Consider the following 19,480-nt stretch of genomic DNA (forward strand, 5'->3'; position numbering starts at 1 on the left):
TAATCAGGAATAACAAACAAGCTGAAAACTTGTTCAAAGGGAACTGAATCACCAGAAATTCTTCCAAGAGAACAGGGAACATCATGCAAATAAGTACACAGCAGCACATCTATCCAAGCCGGGTCCTACCGCAAAAAAAGGTAAACTGTTCAAGAGGGGCACGGCCAAACAAGACATACCAGCAAATGAACCAAGAATGGGGTCCGTACCAATTACAAGGGCAAATTTCTTGGGAACTGAATCACGGTATCACAAGGAAGGGGGTGCGATTGCAAGGGGGGTTGGTGTATCCTCCTTAAGCAAAGCCAGCCCATGGAGGGAAGAGGGGGGATGCCTGGACAATTGATATGGGCTGCAGCTACATCAGCAGGCAGGAAGTACATGTACAAGAAGTTCATATGGCACTCCATTTTTCAAACGGGTAATTCCAGAAATAAAGGGTCCAAAAGTGTGACACTTCTGTGTCCGTGTTACATCTGGCCTTAGTTATTTGACATGGAAATACCGTATCACCAGCATTGATTTGGCAGGTAATTCGCATTAATTCACCACTCTTGGAAATTGGAAAATGTATTCTGAACTTACAAAATCATATGTCAGATGTGACAGGGGCACGAAAAAAAAATGGATCCCTAATTTCTGGAATTACCCAAATATGAATTGAGAAAGCTGGCAAGGCACACGGTGCTCAATTGCTTTTTCACTCTCTTGTTTTCCGCCCAATGCCAATTAAACTGTGCCAGCCCTGGACATGTGGCACTTTTCAGAAGCTCCTCCACCTCGTTCATTTCAGGGAATTTCTTCTTTGTCTTTGCTGCATGAATTAGAAGCTTAGTCACTGAACCTCAAGGGTCACAGCACCTCACAAATTGAACTCAGAGGATGATTTCTCACAGACGTGAAAATGAAGCCTCTTGATCCTCTACATATGGGTAGATGCAGTGCACAGATGGTGAGGCAAAATTCCATGACTACCTAATACAAGTTGTACAACAGCCTCTCTGGACTTTTTTTTTGGCAAGCAAAAAAATTTTCAAGTCAGACATGCAACTAAACACAGCAGGTACCAATGTTATGCTTGTTACAAATCGTCATCTTAAGTTTCTAAAGCAAATCAGGGAAAAATGTGATCTTTTCAACTTCTTGCTGTGAAACTTCAACCAATCGTTCACAGCCCCCACCCTCCAACTGGATCTTTTTTGCACCACTGTAGTTCTCAGCACTGCTTACTGCCAGACATCATGAATGATGGCATGTGATATGGCTTCAAAACATCTGAGATATTACTGGGAGTTCAATTGTCAAATCTCTTATAAAAAATAAAAATGCTGTTCCTACGTTTGTGCAGGTAAACATTTGAACTCTGTGGTTGTATGCTACAGTTCATCAGAGAATGAAGTCATCTTGGCACGATGGCACGTTTCTTACGCTACATGTACATCTGAGGGACAGGGGCATGTAGCATACTGACTATTTGTTTCTCACGAAAATCCAATCAAGGATCTTAGGCTACATCCAAACCCATTTGGCTACAACCAACAACAACACACATTTCCATGGGACATTGCTTAAGCTGCTAGTCGGTGCCATGCACAGGCACACATATTCTTGCCATATGTAGGCCTATGTCATGCAACTCGAACATAGCCTTCCATGAAGTCCGGGCTCACCTTTGAGTAGGACACTGTGCTGCGTCTGGTCAGCCAGGTTGCGGCCATCAGGCAGGGCGTTCTTCAGGTTGTCGATGGAATTCTTCATTGAGTCACGTCGCTTCTGCTCCAGGAGTTTGTTCTGGGTGCGTCGGTCCACAGGGTTAGCATCGGCTTGCTGTTGGCCTGCAAGCCCAAGATAACAGATACGATAGCCAACTGGTTCAACAGACAATAACTGCCTAGCAAGTTATCCTGAGGTAAAGGAAAGTTGCTTGTTGGTTGCTCTTATTTCAGCATTTCCTAAGTACAGGCATCTAAATCATATATCCGTGTAAACCTTGGTTTTTTGTCCTGAATTAGGCATCCTTTATAGCAGAGAAATTAAACTGAAAAACTTTAAGAACTGTTTTTACAAACAAGATCACCTAGACAAAACAGCATGATAACTAGAACTTTGTGTGCATCAGTGAGTAATTTCATGTTGTTTGTGATTATTTCTTGAAGTATTTTTCATCTAAAGCTCTAATATAGCCAAAGACTGTTTGTGAGAAATCACTGGATGTTATGAGTTACTTTGTGGAGTACTTGCAGGAAACCAATGATTTTAGAGAGAATATTATGTCAAGTACATGTACAAACATTCCTCTGTATTTCACTAAGTCTATTGCTCAATATTTCACTAGCTTTCACAAAGCAATGTTTTCATTCCAGTGGTGTAGCCACAGGAGGCCTGGGGGGCACATGCCTCCCACAAATTCCCGGTGCCCCCTCCCACTGAAAAAAAAAAAAACGATGAATGGTTATTGAACAAGCCACACCACTGAAAGCTGGTGCTCCCCATAAGATGCTGGTGCCCCTTTGTGCCCCCACTAGTAAAGTCCTAGCTACGCCACTGTTTCATTCCACATGTAAGCCCAAAACTTGCTCTTCCATTTCCACGAAAGGTTTTTATGCCACTGCTCTTAACCTTTGGAATAACGCTACTTCCCTCGCTGGCTTTAAAACACCGCGTAAAACTCATCTTTCCCATAAGTATTACGCCTCATAGCCCATTATTGGTTTAATTCCTCATTCTGTATTACACACTTTACTTTATACGTAAAGCACTGTGACACCAGTTTGTGTACGAAATTATTAGAAAACTCTGTGATCACTTAATGAGCAAAGCAAAAGTTCCACACAATCAGGGCACATTTGTTTGCCAAAGAGTTTGTTCTTGGGGATCAATAACAACAATTATTCTGTAAAGCGAGACAAAAATCCATGCCTGCTCTGCTAAAACTCTGAGAAATCAGGGAATCAAGTTAATAGTTGCATTCAGAAAGGATCGCCCAAAGCACGTCCACCAGCTTAAGTTTCATACAGTCACATGAGTAGTATTGATTGTAGACAGGCCAGCGCAGACCGTGCTGTCACACACAACAAGGCAAGGTGACCACAAAAAAATTATTGCTATGCTGGGCATGCTATGGAAAGGCTGGGGTTTTATTCTAAAAAAAATGACAAGTCTCATTCTAGCAACTTGTAAACCAAATGCACCAAATTGCATTAGTGCAAATTACATGCATCCTACAGGAATCCATCATTGTTAAATTGGCTCTTTTTATGCTGGTATCTTTGAAGGTTTAGCCAATGTTTAAACCAGCATATCTGCCTATCAACTTGTCACTGGGAAAAAAAACACACTGTTACCATAAAAATCATCCTACCCGGTATTAAAAAGCCCATACACCAATACAGCATGAACTACATGTGCTATAGCAAAAAGCGACACTGGCCTTATTTCAGGACAGGAAGCCAGCCACTTGAGGCAATTTGTATTTTATAGCCAGTGGTAATTAATCTTGTTGGTAAGCCTGCTGTGCTGAAGGCTCTCTCTCTCTCTCTCTGTATGCTGCAGCATGTCTGTGTATGATGCCCTTATTGTTAAATAACAATATAAAGAGCTCTGGATAGCTATTAAATTGAAGTGGGGGTTGTAATTCAGTCAATGGGAGGTTACAGAGTATAGGCCAAATTTGAAGTGACAGGCAAATGAATGAGGATGTGGAATATTGGGACAGGCAAGAGGGCCAATTATGATCCCCTTACATCAGAGTTCAGACTTCCAAAATGCTTTGTGCCTATGCACTGTCCTGGACAGGATAAAGCTTTACTTTGGTGCAATTTAATATTGTGACACAAGAACATTCAACATTTGCTGCACACAGTACCGGTATGCTGGAAATCTGCATTTCCTTGAGCAATTGCTTATAAATCTTGTTAAAGAAAACAATGCTCAATTCAACCCATGAAAGAAGTGATATTTTTTTCTTTTGCAGCAAGAAACAAACTGATTACACACTGAAACATTTAAAATTATAACACACCGTCATGGCCTTTCTTCCAATTTATCTGTGTTTCTTTTTTCCAAATCCCTATAGGAAGAACACTGACAAACAAACATGATCAAGAACTCCTCAAGAGTTGAGTTTTCCAATCCTTTTGAACTTCCCTGAAAAGAAATAGTTATCATCCAAATCATTCTGGTAAGAAACAAGTTACCAAACAAAAACTGGAATAAGGACTGAAACAGAAAAAAAAAATCACAGAGAAATTCCCATTCACTTACACATCCAGAACTTACAACTAGATATCCCATGTGTATTTCTATGTACATCATGCACCTTCAAACATCATGAATGTCAAATACATGATAACAAATAGCACCTTTTCATCTAATCCTCCATCAAAACAGGAAAAAAACACAGAAAAGAAAAATCTGCCCCGGGGCGGACTGTGGGATCGATAGGTTCGACCTGACCCTACAAGAACAAAACAACAACTGGGTTATGATTCACGGAGGCACAGAAGGGGTTGCCGCATATTCGCAGCTCTGAAAAAGACAATCGTCATCCGGGCCAAACACATTGTTGCAGCGAGGTGTCGGGTCAATGAACTAGATTACGTTGACTGACTTGCAGGATGTGCCAGGCGCGCGCACACGTGGGACTGATCAAAGAAATCCAACCATCACAGATGCATCATCCGATGCATCATGAGATGTCATACTGGAACATGATCTTGCAATTGTTTGTACAAGTCTGAAGCAGTGAGGAAATCAATTTCATAGTTATTATTTGGCTGGTTTATGAACATTTTCTTTCTTCAAATTCATCTTCAGTTAAGATGAATGCACTGCACTGTAGTCTTGAATAGCTGCATTAAAATACACTGTACCGGCAATCTTGACTAATTATTAGCTTGTCTGTAAACTATTCAGTCGTCCCCTTGAAAACAATGACCAGCCAGTCAGCACTTTCTCAATTTACATGAAAGGGAGAACAAGGGAACACACTCTGTCTGGCATAAACACACAACACCTCATCTAAATACTACAAACTCAAATAAATCATAAGGCTGGGAAATACTGCATTTTGTTGATTGAGCCCCATTAACGGGCCTAAATAGAATACTGTACAATACTTTAGCATTTATATTTCAATCCTTTCATCCTTTCATTTTTGGTTGAGGTTTCAATTAAGCAAATAGCTGATTTATTATCTAGCACTTGCTATTTCCTATTTCCTTTCCTGAAAATCCTGGCCCACAATCACAAAAACCAATATATTTCAGCTTTGCATAAGTTACACCAATTTTGTTTTGTGTTCATTCTACTTTCCTTTGAAAGAATTCTGGGAAGCGAATTTTAACCTTTTCTTTTGTTCAAGAATCTTTCATGTATGTACACTTCCAAATTTTGCTAAGAATCCCTTTTTATCCCACGTGCTTTTTAAATAATCAGACCTTAAAATGTAACCAAATAACTGCCACAACAATTGATTAATCAAACAACCAAATAATCACTGTGCAGCTCTAAGGCAGTTCCATTTTTTCCCTCAGACATCACTGGAATGCCGGCTCCACCAAGCCACCGAGGTACAATTTGGTTTCCATTACAAACAGCTTAAAAGATGATGGCATTAGCTGTGGTTCCCTTTCCTTTTCTTCTTTTTTTTCTTCTCTCTTGGCCAGGCAGGCAGGCTAAAGGGAATCAGGTTTCAAATGTATCAGAGGTGAGAGTCAGGAGTGACAAGCGCAGGATGACAGATAAGAGAACGGTATCTCATCCGCTGGATGCTTGGCCTGTATCCAGGGAACTCTTGGAATTTGGCGTTCAAAGATGTGGCCCATGAGTCCACTGCCGTAGGATCACCACGCCTAAACGGATTCAGCCCTAGAGCATCGGCTGATGCATGGGGAATGTTTTCCAACATGACTGGGGTAGGAGTTGGGTGAATATGGAGCAACTGAGAAAGGAAAGAAAGGATGTAGACAAACAAGGCTGTAGGGCACAAGAACACTCACAAGATTTGGGGATAATATTTCTTGTCAGAAATCCCTTTCAAAGTTCATCTTTTTGAATAAACTACAAAATAACAGCAATCTGTTAAACATTCCAACAATCTTGTTACGGTGTTTAACAAACGTCTGTTATTATCCAGTACAGTCAAAGACAGACTCATTCCATGACTGGAATGTACTGGGAAACATCATGACTTCGTAGATCTATTCATCAGGTTCACTGTTAAAAATGTACTTGTAGAAAACGAATTCATTTCAACAGAACCAATAATTAATCTTTGACACTGACCTGATAGTTTCTTCTGTTTATTTAAAGTCATGTCCATGACACTCTCCTGACAAAAATATTTTGTGACAAGAAAAAGTGAGGAGAATGAGCGGACGTCCATCATTAATGACAGATAAAACTGTCAGGTCAGTGTCAAACATTTATTGGTTCTGTTGAGTGAATTCATTTCCACATCACGACTCCATTTGCCAAAGAAGATTTACAACAGTGGGTGATGTCTCCTAGTGAATAAGAATATAACCTACTGTACATGTATATCGGCCATCGGTTCACAAGTGTTCTCAAATCTGCATCTCAACCATGACAAGCATGTTTGAAACTTAACATTTGCAGTTTATCTTTGCTACGCAGACTTCAACCAGATGATGAAGACATTTTGAGAATGTATCCAGGCTGGCCTGGACATTATTTGAAGTTTTGAACAACCTGCTTCCTATGATGGTATAGAAAAGTTCTCGGGGTGAATATACTGGACACCTAGTTGAGATTACAAGCAAAACTGGGGCACCAATAAAACAGTGAAGCGAATTCAGCAAAATGAAATATCTCCCAAGAAACTTTACTCGAGTTGCACTGCGTTCAGCTTTTGTGAACATGCGGGCGTAGAAAGTCTAATCTGTCATAAGAAATTTGTATTTACATTCACTTCCAAGCCAAGTGAGAACGAGCCTGAAAAGTGACAATAAAAACGCAACCTCAGACATGGGAAACATACAGCAACTTCATCTGGTTAGGAAAAGAGAGGACCCTTACAAGAGTTTGACCGGAAAGTACACAATACATGGTCTCTACACACGCAGGGCTTGTCTTCACTTCATGGCCCATAATTGCACTCTTTGTACATGTACTTGGAAATCCTAATATGTACGGAATTTCAAGTTGAAGTTTAATCCCATCTGTTTAGACAAGGCTGGTCAAGAACTGGGTCAGTCTGATGAGGGAGTTGTGGTTTGTGGGCCTAACCAATTGCCATCCTTGGCAACCCAATTAGACTGGCTTACTGACCTTCCCACCCCCCCCCACAGGAGTCCGGATTTGTTTGAATTTGGCCAACACAAAGTGACCCATCACACCACAGATGGACCAATGATAAACCAAAATTACATTGGCATTGGGTATTCTGTAAGTGTGGGTAAATGGAAACGAAGCGTGAAAGCTTTTGAAACTATGAACTGATACACACCACAGATCTATACATAATTCATACAGTGGTAGTTTTTCATTTCCAAGCATCAGAATGGAAGTGGTCAAGTAGTGTCATACGTAACTGTCACAGGATCTGTAATTGTACATTTCATGTACATGTACATGGAACAACTCACCACCAGGTCTCCTTTATAGAACACTGACAAGGATTAAAATCTCAAGCGCAGCAACTGTGACCATGTCATAAAATGAGTCTTAAGGTCTGTCAGTCAGTCAATTTAGTCATTTTGTTCTAGTTTGCAATGAAAAAGCAAACTCAGTTCTTTGTTTTGCTCAGTGTGGCATCCTGGTGAAAATGGACATGATGCAGATGAAAAATGTTGAGGGTTCCTATTGATTAATGTTGGTAAAGATTCTTTAAAGGCAAATGGTGGCTCTGGTGACTTGTGGCTCATTTTGACAGGTCGCACCACAAATAGCTACCGGTACCAAGCTACATGTAGCCAGGAACTCCAACTACAATCCCCCTTGAAGGTTGGGTCAATAAAAAAGTGTATACACACAAGTAATAACTCAAAGTCGGATCCTAGCCAGGCATGGCTCCAGTCTCAGCGCTGTGTGGTTCAACCCACTGTTGGCTGTGTCAACAGTGTACAAAATGGAGGGCAGCTCCCAAGCGAGGCAAGCCAAAGAGGCTTGATATGCAGCCCGGCTGCCTTGTGGAGTGGGTACTCTAGTCTGGAATGATCTACCCCAAGAGATTCAGCTCCCCTAACTAATGCCAAGCAAACCAGAACGTATTCCTCGTCAGACTAATCGCAAACCTGATGAGGAATGACGCAAATTGATTTGCAACGATCCTATGAAACTGGCTGCTTCCTAAGTGCAACTTCAATAAGCCATACTGCATTCCAACCAGGGTAACCGAAGTCTTGTCCATGAGAATGATAAAAAGTACTGAAGATTTAGCAGTTGCAAAATTTTGATCCAAAAGAAGCAGATCCCACATCAAATCTTTCTGTACACTCTCTATCAGACTGACCTTTATGAACCAGGCATGTTTTGGTTTCATTTTGTGGCCGGGACTTTAACAAGGGATAAAGTTCTTTAACTGCTCAATCAAAACAAAGACAAAAACACCCAAAAATTTAAGAAATAAAAAACAAAAAATTAAAACCAAACAGACTTAAATTAATTTGCATTTATGAACTGGAGGTTTCTACATGTAACAAACAAAAAGGTACACGTATATGTAAATATCCAGTTTTTGGCATACTTTTATGCCATTTCCTTCAACAATCACTCTGGGACCAAGGTCAGTGTAACCCCTCTCCTGCTATCCATGAGAGAAGTACAATGCCAATTCTAGCTAAGAAATATCACAGAGGGCCAGTTCCACATGTTTTGTACAACACCTGCTACAACGCTTCCTCCATTACTGCTTGGCTTCTAAAGCGTACAGCGAAATTTCATCCTTGGATTGGTCTAAAAATATATCTCTACTACACACATGTAAGAGGTTCTCATTCATGACTAACTTTTAAAAAAGAAAAAGATATGGGAGAAAGCCAACACATAAAAGGCCTTTGCACGCCCCTTAGTGGAGCACTGGGGTCGAGCCGGGGTCAGGCCAGACTAGCATGTTGGGACTCATATTACATGCAAGCAGCGTACAGGCTGACGGTGTAATAAATCTATTATCGCCCCCAGCGTACCCAGGTGGGACTGCTCAGTCAAGGTAGAGTGCAGTGACAAGTGCACAGCCAATGATGGGACACCAAGAGATGGCCAGACTTTCTCAAACAGTGGGGGAAAAATTCTTCCAACTTGTTAACAGCGACCAAAGATCCAAACCGCGAAACCAGTTTCACTTGCATGTGTTCAAAAGGCATGCACCAGAAAGTTGGAATAAAGACGAAAAAAATCTGAAACTTCCTCAAGACCTTGTAAATAAGGAAACTTTTTCCCATTTGTAATGGAGTACTTGAGTCTGTACAAAAAAGAGGTGCTCAGTTCATCTACATTAAGCACTCAAAAACTTGTAAAAGGTAACCTAGACAAGTCTGTAAGGAAAAAGTTGCTGCATAGGTATATAAACCCAGACAGTGCTTGCCTAAATGTACCAACATCAAAACTGTCACACAAGATGGATTAGCCCTCTCAAACACTTCTGGCCTTAAATTGCAAAATCCACACCAATTTAGATTTCCCTCCACACAAACTCACTTTGTCTTGCTTGGATTGTCAGGGGAGGAAGGAGAAAAAGCCCCTGCAATCAATACGAGAGAGAATGGCAGAGAGGGAGATGGCAATATCATCTTGATACTGCAGGGGGAACTTAGAACGAGAAGCAGGCATTACGCGGGACTGCGGCATTTGTTGAGAGCATGCATGGAGTATTTGACATGCTGTTAGCTCAATAAACTTCAACCGTGTCTTGATTTCGTCCGCGGCCGGGCACGCATGCATAAATGCACCGCCAACTGGCTTCTCGCAGCAAAGTTTGTCAAGAGTATAAGAAGTGATTACATTTGTGCACATAACCGTATAAACTCGTACACATGTACTTGGCCGTAGCTTTGCGGAGACCGCCCGAGCTACTGAGACCATTACCACAGAGTGTTTGTCCTTTAAACACGGTGGCATTAACCATTATAGGAGAGGCACAAATTTGCCCACGATGAACCACCATTGAGCACCGAGCAACTTTGTCTGGTCAAGTACGGAGCTTTTATAATGAACAAAAAAACTTTGCAATGCATGAGCAATTGTGCGTAACACAGCAGTACTTAGCAGCACGGGGACAACATTTGCCTTGCCTTTTACCTTGTCGAGTACCGATTGTCAGCATTGTGACTGATTGCCTGCCATTCGAAATGTGCACTGAATTTTCATCCGGTACTCGTCGAGAGTTTCATATTCAGAGGAGATGTTGTGGTTTTAAATAAGCAGGAAAAATGAACTGTGGATGTTCTCCCTGCAAAAATTAAATGTTTCAAAAGTCAAAACAGAATTTGAGGGAGTGAGGAATGTCAAATTATAACCAAAGTTAACTGACCTACAATCACATGGAAAAATAAGAACAATGAAACAAGAATAATGTAGCTTAGTAATCATTCCCTCAAAAGAACTCCTAAAACAAGTCTTTCAACATGTGACCATGTGAAAACCTCTCCTTCTTTGCTAGTTTAATTTTGAATATTGAACACGAGTTCTACACTAACGTAATTAAAAAGGTCCACCTCTCATCACATTGCTAAAGTATCAGTATGCATGTTCCATCAGTGGATTCTGACGGTCTGTAGACCAAAAACAGGACAGCTCAACTTTGAATCTGGTAGGACAGTAACCATGGACTTCTTTCAACCTGAGACCTTCTCACACATGCACTCCATTCCTGTTTTTGCACTTTTACTCACACTTCAGGACTGTGTAATTTTCAAAACTTACTTTCACCATCAACCCTAAAAATACAACTGGGGAAAAATAAAAAATGTGAAAGGCTGGAACTTCCCATGAAAGGAAATGCAAAGCTAAAAACGCATTCAACTTTTGCTAATGCACTGTGTAAATAAATGTGCTTACCAAAATGTCAAAAATTCAGGTTCGTGTGCACTTTGGAGCTAAGTGTGGATTGGCCTTAAAAACAGTCACACATTTTCCTTGTCTCCGTCAAACTTTTCCAGCTGAATTTGTGTTTCCCCCTCATCACTTCATTTCCCTGTGTCTACGATTTCCACCAAAAAAGTAAGGAAGAGGTCACATTGGCCTATGAGTCTAAAGGTTACTTGCAAAGCATGCAAAGCAGAGCTTGAAGTTGAAGCTACGTGTATGTCTATGTTGAGCTTCACCAGCCAGGGGCGCAACTGAAGGTGAGCGAGCAAGCGTCCACCAGAATTCCAAGTCGCCCTCTGTATTTCCATGGCCAAAGAGAGCCCAAGAGGACTGGGCTTTAATCATATTGGGGGAAATTGGCCATTATTCACCAACTTGTGGCTGTCCCTTCTGATTGTTAGGACCCCTCTAATGAGGGCAGAGTGACCCCACTGCAGGTGCCTGTACTGGTTCAGTGGGACTGGGAGTACTACTAGACTCACAGGCACAAGAGAGTGCAGCCTACTGTACCAGTAAGTTGGGGCTTACACTTTGACCATCCATCTGATAACAACATATTTGGCCCTTGTACGGCCCTTGAACAACACGCACATGAATACATATGTACATGTACATCACGCATGTACCTGTTAAGTGTCTGACTCAAAAAGAACCAAATGCCCCAATCAGTTTACAATCCTGGTCAAGCAGATGCTGAGAAACTCCCTTCCCTCAGACCAAAGCTGCGTTTTACTGTCCGTACTGTACATGTACTTGCAGCTTAAAAAATCTGGGCAAATACCGGTACATGTGATATTTATATACCAACAGCATAATTTGTATACCAACAGCAAATGGACAAGGAGGACAGGGTAGGGGGTACTCACGGTGCTCTGAGTGGAGGTACATTGTATTATGACCTAGATTCTGGTAATTGTACATGTACGGTACCTCTCAGGGTCACATGTGAAATTGAAAGGTGGTTGCACTTGACCATAAATTCTCGGAAAAAAAGGAATTAACCTAACTTTGTATACTTTCAAGCAAACTGCCTGTTCAACTGTCTGAATAACAAAGCAGATAGCCCTGCAGTCATGCATGTACAATGTGTACTGCCCTCGACCAACAGACAGACAGACAGAAATGAAGACATATGCACAACATATCCGAACCAACAAATGAAATGAGCCAAAACCGTCACCACAAAATGCCTAACAACAAGTACCTGAATTACAACTGATCCTACTTAGTGACAAATCAAAACATAATTTCTTCCAAATTTATTTTTAAAAAAGGAGGGGGGGGCAAAAAATCCAGATTTAATTGAGTCAAGCCCCTGATATGACTCAGGCCGGAATCCTTGGCCTTTCAGCAGGTATAATCCATATCGGGTCCCTCAACCCAACCATCTGATTGCATTCCCCCAGGACTCTGCTGGGGCCCCGTGGCGGTGAGGGGTTGTTGCTTTTACAAAAGGCCTTCATCCCAAGACTGTTCACATGTGGGTATAAGGGTGTTAGTGGTAAAAATAATAACTGCCGCGATAATTGGTTCCTGATCAAGGGTGATAGTATGGTAGTCCTGTCAGGCACAGGTTGTTTAACAGACATTATTTGGTGCCATGGTATTCTTTAAAATATGAACAGCTCCATGACAGCAGTGTGACAGCATAGCTTCCTTGGCAAATCTTTAGGCCAAACTTTCATATGGCATAAAAGTACTGACGGCTGCTCCTGCTTCAAAAACTTAAATCCTTAGTCTCTTGTTTGGGGTTATGAAAAGCAGTGACACTCCATGCATGCACACAAACCATTACCATGTTGTGAAACCGCAAATCCTTATAAAAAATCCACCTTCATGTGGCTGAGTGAAATGTACATGTGCCAGTAGCATAAACTTAAGGAGGGCCCGTTCATGGAAAACATTTGAAGGACAAGCACCATTATCACCAAGACTAAATTGAGCTTCACCCGTTTACTCCTCTCAACAAAACCTTGAGGAAATAAGACAAACAAAACCAAATCTAAGGCTCACATGTAAACTTAATGCTTCCCCTGACCAACAGGGAAAAGTACAAGTGAATCGTCGACTAGTAACTATGAGTAGAGCCCCAAACCTGTTCAAATGAAATGGCCCATGCGTCTTCAAGTACAGCACGTTGCAATGTGATGAGAATGCTACAGTATGGAAAACTATCATACAACCCGTTGGCTTTGAATGAACTTATATATGTAAAACAGGCAATTTCAGGAAACAGAAGTCAGCAATTTGGGATGAGACACATTGTCACTGTGAAAAGGTAAACCATAAGCCTTCTCAATGACAAAGGGAAATGAACAGTATAGCTCCAGCAGTTTCAAAGAGTTGCAAAACTTGAAAAATGAAACCCTGCATGTAGTTACGCTAATTTAATGTTGAAAGCACATGTGGTGAATTCATGCACAGCATGAGGTCAACTTAAATGAAAAAAGTAATGAATACATGCTATGTTGTCTACTTATAAAACAGTATCGTGTTAATTTCAGTTGACAGCATGTTTCAGAATATATGAATGTATCATGATCGCCTACTGTGTCACATTACCTAGACAAGGTACATGTACATCCTATCCGGAGTGGTACCAGTATCAGAATTACCCCAACAGCCTGTCTTTAGCGGTAAACTCTTTCAAGTGTACATGTACCCCATAAAATGGCAGGACAGCAACCTCTACCGGTACCTTTGACGAGCAAGTGAATTCTCTTTACTTTTTCAAAGGTACATGTAGGGCCTACTACACCTTCACCCAATGGTCTGTTTTAAGCATGGGAAATGTTCTTCCAATAGGTTATGGGTCAACTTCCGAACACTTCAATACTGCAATACTAACTACACAGTTAAGCTCTATTTCACTATACATTGGTAGCAAGCAAATAACAAAGCTATAAAAAAAAGCACACACAAGAACTCTTAAAATTAACAAATAAACAAAATAACAAATTAAACTCTTCAGCTTCTTTTTCTCATTGAAACTGGGTACATGTATGTGGCTTCTCTCCTGTTTCAGCTTTGAAGAACGAACTACATTGCTCCTGCTAGACTGATACGCAAACTACAAAGCCTATGGAAGTGGTGTAGCAATTTTAAAATTGACAAAGAATCAAAAGATTATTATTTACAGTGATGTCGCTGAATCATGGAGGATATTGTTCAAATAACACTGTTCTGGCCTGGTTCGATAAGGATACCAAGTTATTAAAAATAAGTGTTGAGAACTACCGCAAGAGCTTCCATAAATGAAGTCCAAGCAGATGACAAATATTGGACTCCCACAGAATAATCAACATTTGCATCTTGATACTGCCGATACCAACTGGCTTTAGGTGGGAACCGCAGCCCAGACTCAATTTGGTTTATTTATCATGAACTGATAGCCACTGGTCGATATAAAGGGGGAAACCGAACAACGTCCAGGGGAAGTGTGAACAGAAAAGAAATGCTATCTCAACAGATGAAACTGGACATTTGTGATGTTCACATGCTAGTAATGTACATGTACCTATGCATTATACATGTACATGTAACTCATAGGCCAGTTCATAAAATTGTCAAGTTTTGAATTTATGCCTACCATTAGTACCAAAAAGGTGAGAGATGCTTTTATTGGCCTAAAAGACCTACATGTACACGTATACATGTAAATCTCTCCCTTTTATGGTTGCCTAAAAAGACAAATGCTGTAATAAGTTTGGACAATCCACTAAATTATTCTGATTATTTTTCATAAAACTTATCGTATTCAAAAGTGAAAATACAGAAATGATAAATTTCTGCAGTAATATGGAAAGAGTCTTATAGATCATATACAATTTTGGCATTGAACTGTTTTCCCATAAATATGCACTTTAAGACCAACATAAACCCAATTTTGACAGCATAGTAAAGGACTGTGAGCCTTTTCAAACCACACATACTCAGTCACAAAAGAGATATCCTTCCATGGTGCTACCACAAACCTTTTGTACTCTACTCAACAGTAAAGCACTGGAGGACTGAAGGTTTGCTAGAATGGCACATTTGGGTAGAAGTAATGGTTGTGAATTATCACAACAGATCTAACAAATCATTATACATGTAATCCATACTGAAATTTCTCAATGAAAATGTGGGCTGACATCAAATTTTACAAGTTCCGGTGCAATGATTTGAAGATGCTCCTCATGAGATTTGGAAGTCACATATTGCTCTGCATTTCACACCATCAATCACGACTTTTGAGATCACAAGACACAATTCAAACGCTTACCACTTTCAAGCTCTTACCAGAGGGTGCAAGGGCAACGGCACTTGTTTTCAGGAAAGAAATACTGCACCAGTATCAATGAATAGTGCTTTATTTAAAAACAAATGGTGTTTGTAATTTAAACATTATCAGCTGAAAAAACATAGCGGTAGTTGATACTACAATTGATCGGCTGTAAAATATTTGAACTGAACCAAACATCTGTTTTTGTGTACAGTAATAAAAGCCACTTGGGTAAGTGTCAATATTCAGATGATCAATATATCCTCAATCAAAATCAATTCCACGGCAACAATTACAGGTCACTGTCACTGACTACATGTGTTACAAGCCAAGCACACACACAGCAGCCAGCATTTAAGTGCCATTGTCCTCAACCAGATTTCCAATTGTCCAAAACCATTTCACTTAGTGACAAAATGGAGCAGCCATTTATCAGGGAGGGTGTCCTTTTGTTGGGAGGTGAGAAAAACAGGAGGGCTTGTCCACAGGGAGAGGATGAATAGTTTTTTTTTTCCCTTCACTGACAAGATTGGCTTTGGTAAATAGATCTTGAGATGGGTAAACTCTCCAGCCAGAAGAGTGACTTCTGATGTCTGGCTTGTGTTGAGGGGATGGAGGGACCACTTTCCCTGAGCCCTGGTAGGGGTTTGGTAGCACACCATTGCAACCTGCTGAGCCACAGTGCAATCAACACACCAGTCAGTAAACGGCCCATTGAGCCCATGGCATTGTGAAAACACTCCAGCAGCTGTCAACTAACTTGAGTGACAGGCCCAATCAATCGCTCTGTTTACCAGCCAGCGGTAAACTATATATCCCTTTTCAGGGGGTCCAAAGCTAAAAGACCCAGGTATGTTTTTTTCCAGTGGTAGTGGTGGTGGTGGCAGAGGAGGGCAGTCAGGGTACCAATGAGTTCCTTTGATTCCAATAATTCCACAACACTGATAAATACCATTGTTGGTTACAACCTAAAAGCCAGGTAACCAGTTTGGAATGGGATTGTATATTGTGTTGTTTGGTGGGGCATGCAATGGCCAGGCCTAAAGCTGGGGGGTGTTGAAGCATGGCTGAATCATGGAGCTTAATAGCTCCATGGTTGAATCAAACCTCATTAGCTTGTGATTCACAGGCTTTTGGGGTTACCCTGATTCAATTTACAGCCAGACGGAGCCAGGGAAGGAATGGAACTTTGGCTGGCACTAGCAGGGATTAGGCTGGTCAAGCACTATCAGATTCACCTCCAATGAAATCCAGCATTTCCTGGTTATTCAGTTGAACAGTACATTGCCTTACCAAAATAGCCAGCAAAGACTCAAGCAAATCAACTAGTACACATAACAATTCTCCCTTTTTTGTATTGAAATTCCAACCCTGATTTCAGCAATGTGGTGTCAAAATACAGACCATACACAAAACAAGTGAAGTTTAACTGTCTGCACTAGACAGAAGACTTTTGCACTCTATAGACCTAAACAGTGAAGCTGATTTCAAAAACACAGCAGTATTAAAGTTAGTTGTACAGGTTTGCGGTAGTACCATGCAAGGATATCTCTTTTATGAGTATGTGCGGTTCTGAAAAGAACCGGAGGGTACTCAACATTTCAGACAGTATGCTCTGTCCGTCATCAGGAGACTGCTACAAGTGCAACTACTCGTAACTTGCTACCTTCACCATGAAAAGCTTTGAAGCTCAACACATCAGTACTTAACTGCTTCGTCCATTAAAAAAAATCACTGCATAGAATGGTACAACTTTGCAGGATAAATACATGTGCACATGAAGTATAGTGTAATTTGACAACCAGAATTAGAAGCCATTACTGCGGTGGCACAATGCTCCTGGGTAGGTGGTATGCGCTTTTTACAAGCCTCTTCACTCTTCAACCAACAGGGTGTCGTGATTTGCCAATGCACGCGCGCATTGAACTGAAGAATATGTGTGAGAGCGCAGTGACACAGCAGGTATGGCGTCTAATCGGATAAGTCTATTTTAACTGCTCAGGAATCAGACCAAGAAAGTAAAGGCAAGAACAAATAACACAAACATCAAATTTTCCCTGAACTACATGTTTGGCCTGTACATTGTATTTCGCACAAACTATAACTACTTCCGAACTATTGATTTTGGAACAAACTGTTAGTTCTCCTGACAAATTCTGTACAGGTTCGGTTTACATAATTGTACACGAACATTCATCAAGAGAGGTGAGAGGTGAGAGGTGGAAGGTGGAGGGAGGAGGGGGGGAAAAAAGGGTACAGCCTAGTGGATATTGAGGCAACAGGTGCATCACAGCCCATGAGGCTGGGGTTACCGGCTAATTCCTAGTGACACCAGGACTGGAAATGAGAGAGGGCTGGCATGAGGCTGCAGGAAAAGCAAAGGTGAGAACGAGTACACAACAGGAGAAGCCTTATTAAAAAAGACATGCTGGTACCCCAAATAGCATAACGCAATCAGAAATATGGGGGGAGAGGTAGAATGGACCCTTAGGTGACGAGATGTGACATGAAGTAGGGGAGGAAGGGTCAGGGAACAAGCCAATATTATGCATCGTTAGAGTTGAAGGTAGAGCTGAATTCAGAATATACTTGGAGTCTGGACAGTTGATATCATAGACCTTCATGTATACAAACTGGTCTGAACATTGCTCCTCACCTTTTTCAGTGTGAAATGTTTGTTGCACCAATTTTTACTACTCTCAAATCGGTAATAACATGATCACAAACATATACAAGGTATCCAAGATGCATCAACAAAAACTAGTTCACCTCTTTCTAAATCAAACTAAATCAAATCGGTGTTTCTCTGTAGCTGTAAAAGTCGAATGCTACAAAGTAAATGCTTTAATACACTTATCCTGCAGGTCGAGAGTAAATTCAAGGAGTGTTCCTAGTCTAAGGAAATATACATGTACAATTTCAAATATTTCAAAGTAGTTTTCCTTAATACATAATTTTTCTAATCTAAAACCTCTCCATAGGATAAGCTTTGACAAGCAGCATTTGGACTACATTAAAAAATTACTGCAAACTCAATCTTAGAGCCAACTGCCACAAGAGAAAAGGCGCAGTGTAGATTTGAAAAATGGGAAGAATTCTATAGATTGATCAAATGTCTAACCTTTGTACATTGGACCTTGCAACTTGAGACAAAAGAACACAAAAATCAGGCAGACAGAGTAAGTAACCACACCACTCAAGCACACCTGAAAACACACAACTGTATCCGGGACACATGTTAGAATTTACAAGTAAACAGGCCCACTTTTTTTTTTTTTTTTTTTACATAACTGACCAATTTGGGGTGGACCACATTTGCACCGGAGTTGTTTGTCCCTGGTATCCTGGAAACACCAGCTAGTTAAAAAGCATACCCTGCTGAGCTGGGATCAATGAATGAATGAAAACACCAACATATTGGCAGCACATCTTAATGTAACTATGACAAACATGTGCATACCGGTACACTGAGAGTTTCCAGTTAACATGCACACACTGAAATTGCTTTGTATGATAACTGTAATCCTTTTGAATTTTGTCCCTTTTTCCTAAACAGAACAGGATTTCAAGATCAATTTTGTGTGTGTTTGCCTATAATTACATTCAGCTGATTTTTTTCTATAGCAAATATTCTCTTGCAAGTCAAAGGCCTTTTTGCCATTATCCAGTGTTATCAGGGAGATCATTTCATTTCTTATTTCTCAAGGCATAAACAAATACAGAACATATGAGACAACAATACACAACTGCAATGGCAACAGCCTTGATGGACTACCCAATGCGAAGTTAATCACAATCGAGTGGCTCTCCAAATGTTACCATGCTACAAAAACGGGTTAAACACACCATGTCACATCTTTGCAGAGAATCAAGAAACCCTACATCTGAAACAACAGGCATAACCCCCGCAAACAATCACCCAGATCCATCCCAGGAAAAAGAAAAAAAAAAGTAAATAGTAATAGTTGCAGAAAGATGTGGAATGGTCCATGCTCATTCTGAACACCAACAAATCATGATAAATAAATGAGAACATTGATTTTTAAGAATATGATACAATTAAATAAAATTTTATTATGGCTATAAATACATGTAAGCATAATCTTTAATAGGGAGAAATTGAAGTACATGATAATTCGTAATAAATGAGATGAAACTTAACATAAAAAA

At 40.6% G+C, this 19,480-nt stretch overlaps 1 protein-coding gene across 2 annotated transcripts in view; it reads right to left on the minus strand.

The window, feature by feature from the left end:
• The window catches only part of LOC110986351 (uncharacterized), a 75,144-nt gene that overhangs the window by 22,845 nt on the left and 32,819 nt on the right, over positions 1-19,480 (minus strand). For both annotated transcript variants that reach the window (XM_022248153.2, XM_022248154.2), the window contains exon 2: positions 1,671-1,835. In XM_022248153.2, coding sequence (XP_022103845.2) covers positions 1,671-1,835 — 165 coding nt within the window. The remainder of the gene's footprint in view (positions 1-1,670; positions 1,836-19,480) is intronic.

The sequence above is a fragment of the Acanthaster planci genome, linkage group LG09 (genome assembly GCF_054643075.1).
Source record: "Acanthaster planci isolate LZ-2023a linkage group LG09, COTS_SCS, whole genome shotgun sequence".
Lineage (NCBI taxonomy): Eukaryota > Metazoa > Echinodermata > Asteroidea > Valvatida > Acanthasteridae > Acanthaster > Acanthaster planci.